Raw genomic sequence first — 9386 nt, 5'->3', positions numbered from 1 at the left:
AATGAAACACCAAGATAGCCAAGGTGTTTTTTAAAAAGAAGATAAAGATTGAAGAGATGTGCCCTAGTAGACAAAAATGCCTATTTAAAAGTTACAGTAATGAAGACAGGGAAAGCAAATAGGCTAAAGTATAGTAATTGTTTTTAACACTCAGAAAACTTATGTGTGTGTGTGTTTGTGGATAAATAAATAGGTAGATAGATAGATAGGAGACAGGTGTGTGGATATGAGTACTTTTTTTGGTGCATGTCATTGCAAGTCGATATGAAAGGGAGAAACTAGGCCGGGTGTGGCTGGGCGTGGTGGCTCACGGCCGTAATCCCAGCACTTTGGGAGGCCGAGGCGGGCAGATCACGAGGTCAAGAGATCGAGACCATTGTGGCCAACATGGTGAAACCCTGTCTCTACTAAAAATACAAAAATTATGTCCTGAATGGTACTACCTAGGTTTTCCTCTAGGGTTTTTATGGTGTAAATGACGAGTTGATGGGTGCTGACGAGTTGATGGGTGCAGCACACCAACATGGCACAAGTATACATATGTAACAAACCTGCACGTTATGCACATGTACCCTAGAACTTAAAGTATAATAAAAAAAAATACAAAAATTAGCCAGGCTTGGTGGCACATACCTGTAGTCTCAGCCACTCTGGAGGCTGGGACAGGAGAATCACTTGTACCTGGGAGCGCCATTGCACTCCAGCCTGGTGACAGAGCGAGACTCCATCTCAAAACAGAACAAAACAAACAAACAAACAAACAAACAAAAACAAGAGGGAGAAACTATTAAATAAAACCCCATAAGGAAAAATAAAGAGATGTTTTTACCTCATACCAGTCAAAAAATAAATTATAAATTCTGGATGAAAATTTAAAGTACAACTTTTTGTTTTAAATCAGCTTTTTATTTTAAAATAGCTTTAGACATACAGAAAAGTTATAACAGTGGTACAGAGCATTCCCTTATATCTCACATCCAGTTTCCCCATTGTAATCATTCTATGTCACCATGATACATTTGTCACAAGTAAGAAACGAGTGTAGCTATGTTATTCTTAATTAAGTTCAATACTATACTCTGATTTCATCAGTTTCCCCCGTATGTCTTTTCTCCATTCCTGGACCCCGTCCGGAACACCACTTTACATTTAGTTATCGTGTCTTCTTAGCCTTCTATGATCTCTGACAGTTTCTTAGACTTTCCTTGTCCTTGATTACCTTGACAGTCAGGTTTCACGTAGAATGTCTCTCAATTTTGGCTGTCAGTTGGGATTTTGGGAAGGAAGACTGCAGAGGTGAAAGACCATTCTCATCACATCATATAAAGAGTGCATGCTTATCACATGACTTAACACTGATGATGCTAACCCTCATTGCCTGGCTGAGATGGTGTTTGTCAGGTTTCTCCACTGCAGAACTACATTCTCCCTTGTTCCATATACTTTGAAAGTAAGTAACTGTGTACACTCAAGGGATAGGGGGAAGTGAAGCTCTACCTCCTTGAGTGAGGAGTCTCTACATAAATTATTCGTAATTCTTCTGTAATGGAGATTTATTAAATGTAGTACTTTTGTTTATTATTATTATTATTATTATTTTGAGACAGATTCTCACTCTGTGGCCCAGGCTGAAGTGCAGTGTTGTGATCTCAGCTCACTGCAACCTCCACCTCCTGGGTTCAAGTGATTCTCCTGCCTCAGCCTCCCAAGTAGCTGAGACTATAGGTGCATGCCACTACGCCCAGCTAATTTTCATATTTTTAGTAAGACGTAGTTTCACATTTTGGCCAGGATGATCTTGATCTATTGACCTCATGATCCACCCACCTCGGCCTCCCAAAGTGCTGAGATTACAGGCGTGAGCCACCATGCCAGGCCCTAAACGTAGTACTTTTAAAGGAAAAGGTAATAGCCTGACATTAAGGAGGAAAATATCTCTTAACATACAGATTTAAGTAACATAAAGGGAAAAGTGAATACATTTTAATACATTAATTTAAAAAAATCTATGAGTACCATACACAAAGTTAAAAGACAAATGGTAGCTTGAGATGACATAATTTCATTGCATTTATATGTAACAAAGAATTTGCATACAGAATAAATAACAAACTCCCACAAATAAAGAAAAGAGTAACAAGTACACACACACACATCTATCTATATATATATATATATAGCTGTATATCTATATCTATATCTAGATATAGATATACAGCTATATATATATAGAGAGAGAGAGAGAGAGAGAGAAAGACACACACAAGAAAATGAGGAAAGGATACAAATAGGCAGTTCCCAGTTCTTCAATTGGGGAAACCCTTATTGAGATGATGTGCAACCTCAGTAGTAATCAAGGAAACGAATCTTAAAACTACAAGGAGATAACATCTACCACCCATCAGTTTGTTAGAAAAAATATCTGATATGGGAAGATGGGGTAAGAAGTTCATCCATTTAGTGATTATAGAAATATGAGTTGGTATTACTTTGGGTAAACATTTAGCAATAGAATAATGTTAAGGATTCAATTACACTAAATTATAGGGATATCCTCCAAAGATGTGCTTCTCAAATGTTTTTGTGCATAGAAATCACCTGAGGAGCTTATTAAAACACAGATGTTGATTCAGCGGGGACTGAGCATCTTCATTTTTACCCAACTCCCAGCTGATGCTGATGCTGCTCCCACTTGCCTGCACTTTGAATAAGGAAGCTCTAGAGTAGAGGTCAGCAAACTATCACTCATTGGCCAAGGGCCAAATCTGGCTCTTGCCTATTTTTACAAATGAAATTTTACTGGAACACGCTCATTTGTTTGTGTGTTGTCTGTGGCTGCCTTCAGACTACACTGGCAGAGTTTAGTGGTAGCAGCAGAGGCTGCATGGTTCGCAAAGCCTAAGATATTTTCTATCTGGTCCTTTATAGGATAAGTTTGCCAACTACTGCTCTGGGGAAATTCTCCCACATGTGTGTACGGATATGTGTGTAATAATATTGACTGCAACTTTTTTTGAAATAATGAAAAGATAGAAACAAGTGTCAGTTGGCTGGACGGGCAAATAATTTGTAGCATATTCACACAATGGACTTCGTCAGCTAAAATTAATGAATGGGAGCTACATGTATCAACATGGATAAATCTAGAAAATATCCATTTTTTAAAAGCTTAAACTTACACAGAACAAAACTGTAATTTGGTCATGGATATATGCATATGCAGCAAAATTATTTCAAGATTCCTGAAAAGGATAATCAGCTATTTCAGAGCAGTGGTTACTTCTGGTGATGGGGAAGAGGAGAAACAGGGTTATATATGGACTCACATGGGTTCTCAGCCATTGCAGTAATGGATTATTTGTTTAGAAATTTGAGAAGAAGATATCAAAATATTATAAATTGTTAATGCTGGAGGTAGGCGCAGAGTTTCTATACTTTTCTGATATTTTAGATATTTCAAACATTTGGAAAGAGTCAAAAGACTCAGGAAAAAAAATATACTGAATACAAAGACAGATATTTTGAAGTGCAAGGAAGGCAATTAAGATAGATTATTGATACCCGAGATTTTCTCTACTCTCAGTTAAGCAAGCAAAGAAGATGCTCATCTATTACAAATGGTTCCTTATATAGTGAATTCTGAGAATGGCAAAGAATTTTTTTTCCATATGACTAATATTGCTCCATGGCTTATGAAGTATTTTGATTCTAAGAGGGTCACTTCACCCATGTTATGAAGTGGAAGGATTTTCACTTTCTCTGGGGACTAACATTTCACTCCTTTAAGCCGAGATCAGCTTGTCATTGGAATAGTCTTAGTGATGCCAATTGGTGGGTGGCCCCCTAGCACACCTTCCCCCATTTTTTGAGTTAGAGTCTTGAAATACTCATCACGGACAACCTGTGAGAGCCTTCAAGATCCCTTCAGGAACGAGTCTTTTGCTTTTGTCTGAGAATCTCAGTGGTCCGTGCCCCTTTATCTCACCCAGGCATGGATGTCCTCCCCCTGTGACTTCCTGTGGGCATGATGCCATGAGCTAAATTGTAGTTGGGGTACATTCAGCCTCAGCCCCCTCCCTCCGAGCATCTGCACACAGCTGGAACCAGACTTGGCAACCGTGGCAAGCAGGCCAGGACTCATCACTCGTTTTCCCAGCAGCATCGAGGTGACTTTATAGGAAGAGGCACCCCATACTGAAGTTGGGGGTCTCAGTTCAATACTCTTGGCTACACGGTATACAACAGGGACATTTTAGTTCCAAGTACCTTTCAATATTGTATAGAACCCTTTGAAATGTGTTTGTTATTACAGGGATGTAGGAACACTTCGGGTCCAATTATTCCCCCTTATTCCCCCATGAAATGTACAGCTATATTAAGAAGTCCTGCTTGTTGGCATTTAACAACCTTTTGTCATGTGCCTTACACATGTCAGGCAATGCGGAAGACACAGCCGGTGGATGACATGAGTGCCACCTTCTCTCCTAGCAGTAGCTTTTTCCAGCATTATGCTTCAGCATGGTGTCTTGTTGGGAACCTGATTTCTGAACGTGCTTGCTTCCCTTACTCATACAGTTCAGTTTCTGAGCTGTCTCCCCTTTCTGAGATAGGTTTGTCCCTCTGTTGTAGGTTTCCAGCCACTTCTTTATCATTGTTAACCATGACCAGAGGGAGGATAAGTTTGGTATTTTAGGGGCGTCAACAAGGCTTGCAGAGATGGGATTTCCTGGTCTTAATGCACGGCCTATAACCTAGTATAATAAACATAATGTTTATTGTAAAGTTTAAATCTCAAATGCAAAGACAAGCTATGCAGGTACCGTAAACAAGTGCAGGGGTGGAGGATAATAGAAATTGGTGAGGAATATGGCAAGCTGGAGAACACACACCACACACCTCATATAAATTGAGTGGCTACTGCAGTGGGTTACAACTGTGCAGAAATTCTGGCCCAGGAGTGCCAGAACTCTTGGATTTTCAAGGGAAGCTAGAAATGGGGATATTTTAAATGTGAGATCTCCCAAGTTTTAAATGCTGGCAACTAAGCAACAAATTTTTAAAAATACCATTTGTGTTAAAAAATAAAATAAAATAAAATAAAATAAAATAAAATAAAAGGCATATCCTAAGGCCATATATGGCCTGTGGGTTAGGTTTGCAATCTCAGAAAAATAAAAGAAATAATCCGAAAGTTTTAAGCAGCATAGTCTGTGGCCAGCAAGCCTAGGCATTTGGGGCTCACCCACCTGGGCCAGTGCCACCACCCTTTTATTGAGTCCAATGGCACGAGAAGAAATAACTTATACTCAAAAAAGTGATCGCTACACCCAAGGAAAAGATACAGAACAGATCAGTCATAACTATAGCCCAGGCACCATTAGAATGCCTTGATGATCACCTTCCCACGACCTTAGAAGGGCCAGCATACAGGCAGGAAAAGAAGCAAGAGACATGTGTCTAAGATGAATCCTTTCTTCACCAAAGCGCACTCTTTTCTGTCCATGCTTGTTTACACAGCGGCCTGGGGTGGGTGCTCAGGAAAGAGTTCCACTGGGTACCATGCTTGGCTTACCAAGGGCATTCTCAGATATTCCACAACCCTTGGTTAGGTTATGACTATATTTTAATTATCCATCTCTCCATACTCATTACTACCTCACGTTCATGTGGTTATTTTTCATCCTCTCTAGGCTGCACTCCCTGAAATAACATCAAAATGAAGGAGTCCGTGACCAGACAGGGTTTGGGGTTCCTTATCTGGAAGGTCCCAGTGCATGCGAAGTGTCATTGTGAGGGTGGGGGTGAAGCCACCAGGGGTAGAATTAAACCAGGGTTGGCCAGAGGAGGGAATGGCAGGGTATGGTGCTGCTTACCTTCCTAACTAAGGAAGCTGTTAATAAGGTAAGAAAGCCCTGCCCTTTCTTATTGAAGTGGCCAGACTGAGAGCTCTGCTTCCCCCAGAGAATGTCCTTACCATTACTACCTTGACCTCCATTTCACCCCCTTCCTGGATATTGGTTTTCCACAAATGGGATCCATATTGCAAAGTGGTTAGTTGCAAGGACTTTGGAGGTATGAAGAGCTGGATTCAAATTTAGACTTTGTCACAAAGTGAACTTGGGGCTGTTTTTCCATATTATAAAGGCGGAGTTTTCTCCCTTGTAAAGTGGAGTTAATACTATTCACCTTTTGGGGATGTTGAGGGATAAAGAACTAACTGTAGGCAATGCCTGTCACTGGCATTCCCTTATATAGATCTATGGATTCCAAGGCGATCAGCAATATGTCTGATGGTAGGATTGGCATAGTTGGGTATTGCTTGGGGCTCCCTGCTCCATTCCATGCCTGCCTGCAATGGGTGGAAAAACATCTCACCTCTTCTTGCCTCTTGGGGGAAAGGTGGGAAGGTTGTGGAAAGTGTGGCACCCTGATTTGGGTGGGATGCCCTTCCCATTGCATTGCCCTCTGCTTCTGGCTCCCTGTTAGTCTACCACTCAGGGCCCCAGTGCCAGCACTCCTGTGTATTTCAGCCCGTGCTAGGGTACAAAATGCCTTTTCCCACAACCAGTGCTATGTCGGTGCTAAGGGTTACTGTGACATAGCAACTTGAAGATGATAAATGAATACATTTGAAGAGGGAATGTTTGAAAATGATTCTATAGAACTCCATTTGGTATTGGGACTATTGTCTAAACCATAACCTAGACTACTTTATGCAGTTGGGTAATAGTCTCATGTCAGGTATCAAAAGGTAGAAGCAGAGATAGAAGGAGAAGGAGAGGTCTGTGAGAATCCACAGTCAAGGGGAAAGAGCGTAGGCAGAAGATGCAGGGAATACCTTCTCCCTGGAAGGTGCTGGGCTGGTAGCTCCAGAATCCCAAGGCCAGAGCACAGGGGTGAAACCCCAGCAGGGGAGAGAGAATTAGAATCTCCAAGAATCTCAGAAAAACAGGTTTGAATGTCTTTTTATGTGGCGAGACCATGGGAACCGACCTTTCCTTGCTGCAGTCAATATAAAGGACTTGCCTTTAGAGATTTAACCAGCTCTTGACTCAATAGGACTGCCTTCAAAACCTCTCTTCCAGTCGTAGGGGTGCTCAGTGCCCCTTCTCCCCTAAGTTCTGTTTACAATGTCCCTCCTTTTCCCAAAAAGATCCCAGAGCTTCTGGCTTGCTTCTCAGGGAAATTATTCTTAGAAGATCCCTGAAGACCCAGCTATGTTCTGAATTACAGAGAGCCTACAGGTACCTTTGTGCTGAATGTTTTGGGGAAAGCTGTTGACAGCCAGAGGAAAAGGTTAGATGTAGCGGGGTCTGTGGGCCCCTGGTGGGAAAGGCCTTCTTTGGAAATGCCTTTGATTTGCCCTCTTCAGCCTTTTCTTTACCCATTTACCCCTTTACCAGTGTCCACTATGGTTCTGGGCTCCCCTGCCCTTCCCCCAGTAAATGCCTTTTACTTTCTGCTCAGGGGTTGTTCTGAGACAGAGGAGGAGGAATGGAGGATTTTGGAGCAGTGCCTCTTATGCTATCAGGCTTCAGCTTTTAGAATCTTGGAAAGACTCCACCTGGGAAAGAGTTCCAGAGAAAACAAACTTCAGATCCAGGCTCATATGGGAAAGGGCTCATGTTCACAAAGGCAGCTTCGGGAACCTTGGCAGAGACTTAGGCAGGCTTGGCCCTGGTCTTTAATGGATCCGACACGGATCTTTCCAGGGCCCACAAATGCTGCATGGTCTCCAAAGGAGATTTCACCCTCAGAAGCTACAATGATATCTCTTTATAGAAGTTGTAGTCTTCAGGTCTTCAGTGAGCCAACAGCTTTTGTTGTTCCAGTGGTTTATGCCCTAATAATGGCAAGGAAGATTTTAAGGAACCAAACACCACCACCTCCTCTCATCTCCTCATCATCCCTCCCTTGTCACATTGCTTTCCTCTTGAAAATTAGCTGAATTTTTTGATGGGATATTAGGAGCCAGAAAGAGAGTCTTGGGTCCAGGATTATCTCTCAAGTCAGAAGAAACATCCTTCTAGGCCCAGGAATGACACTCTTAATGGCAATGATGGGCACAATTTTTAGACATTTTGGTCCAAGAAGGAAAATGGGGGCAAGTATGTTAGGAAAAGTGCAGGACAGACTTCATGGTGATGGTGAATCTTTCTTCTCTGACTCTAACTTGTGCCATTTCTATAATGCCAGGGTGAGATTCCTAGGATCTAGATTTTATGCGTAAAATAAACCAGCTGCCCCTACAGGCACAGCAGTGTGGGTACAGGAGCTGAGAACACCTGGATTTCTGTTTCTGGCATTTTGCACTTAAGAAAAATACTTTCCCATGTTTTTGCACTTGGGGTTTAATACTGACCATTAATTCCCCCATGTCTGCCTCTTCTGCCAGGGGTCTTTTCAAACATAGACAATCATGGGATATTAAACTTGAAGGACAATAGAGATCATCTAGTCCCATCAACTCACTATATATATGAGGAACCTGAGGTCCAGAGTGGGGAAGTGTCTTACCCAAGGTCACATGGTGAGTTACCTCCTTTGACGTCTTTGTATGCAGTAAAAGATCCCTCCCCTAACCAATTTTGGTTCTTAAGAACTTAAGACTCATCAAGCCTCCATATATTTCATGGAGTGAGGTATGACTAGGTGCCCAGTATGGGATTTGGTACTAAAAAAATCCCTTAAGTTAAAAGACTGTCTTCCAGGGGAGGAAGCTTCATAGGGCCTATGTAAGGGATACGGGAGAAGCAAGAGAGGACTATGGCCTGGAAAGAAACAGTGGTGTCACAAACTTTCTCAGGAGGCTGCCCAGACCAATGGCCTTCCTTCCCTTTTCCTTCATACCCAAGAGAACCTTTATCAGAGGTCAGGGTGGGGATGCTATCTCAGAAACATCTCACCTTGAAACTGAGCCTCCCTCCAAACATGATGTCATAGGCAGGGAAGGTTTCCTCTATCTTCACAAATCTGACCCCACCTCCTTCAGAGGAAGGGGTCTCAGCACCCCAAATGACTCAATACTGTTTTGTCCATAGCATGTCCTGGGCAGGAGGAGAGGAAAGTCTCAATGCAATCAAATTTTGTTTCAAGTTTTTCCCATCATATTCCCAATGTCCAGAGGCCCCTTATGACCTCTACATTCCTTAGCATAGCTTCCATAAAAAGATAGGCTTACTCTGTTCACATATTCACACACTCATACACATTCAAACACACACACACATGCACACATACATATATTCACACATACACACATGCATACACACACATGCAAACACACACACACATACAAACACACATGCAAACACATATGCAAACACACATGTGTACACATGCAAACACATCCACATGAAAACACACATGTGTACACATGCACACAC

At 42.0% G+C, this 9386-nt stretch overlaps 1 protein-coding gene across 20 annotated transcripts in view; it reads left to right on the top strand.

Annotated features, from left to right (window-relative positions):
• NTRK3 (neurotrophic receptor tyrosine kinase 3) overlaps positions 1-9386 on the top strand; it is a 386973-nt gene that overhangs the window by 273714 nt on the left and 103873 nt on the right. For 4 of the 20 annotated variants that reach the window (XM_077937784.1, XM_077937785.1, XM_015142936.3 and 1 more), the window contains one exon: positions 8396-8530. In XM_077937784.1, the coding sequence (XP_077793910.1) occupies positions 8396-8530 (135 nt within the window). 20 annotated transcript variants of the gene reach the window in all.

Source organism: Macaca mulatta, chromosome 7 (assembly GCF_049350105.2).
Source record: "Macaca mulatta isolate MMU2019108-1 chromosome 7, T2T-MMU8v2.0, whole genome shotgun sequence".
NCBI lineage: Eukaryota > Metazoa > Chordata > Mammalia > Primates > Cercopithecidae > Macaca > Macaca mulatta.
The sequence above is the reverse complement of the archived record's forward strand: the minus strand, read 5'-3'. Positions and strand labels throughout refer to the sequence as shown.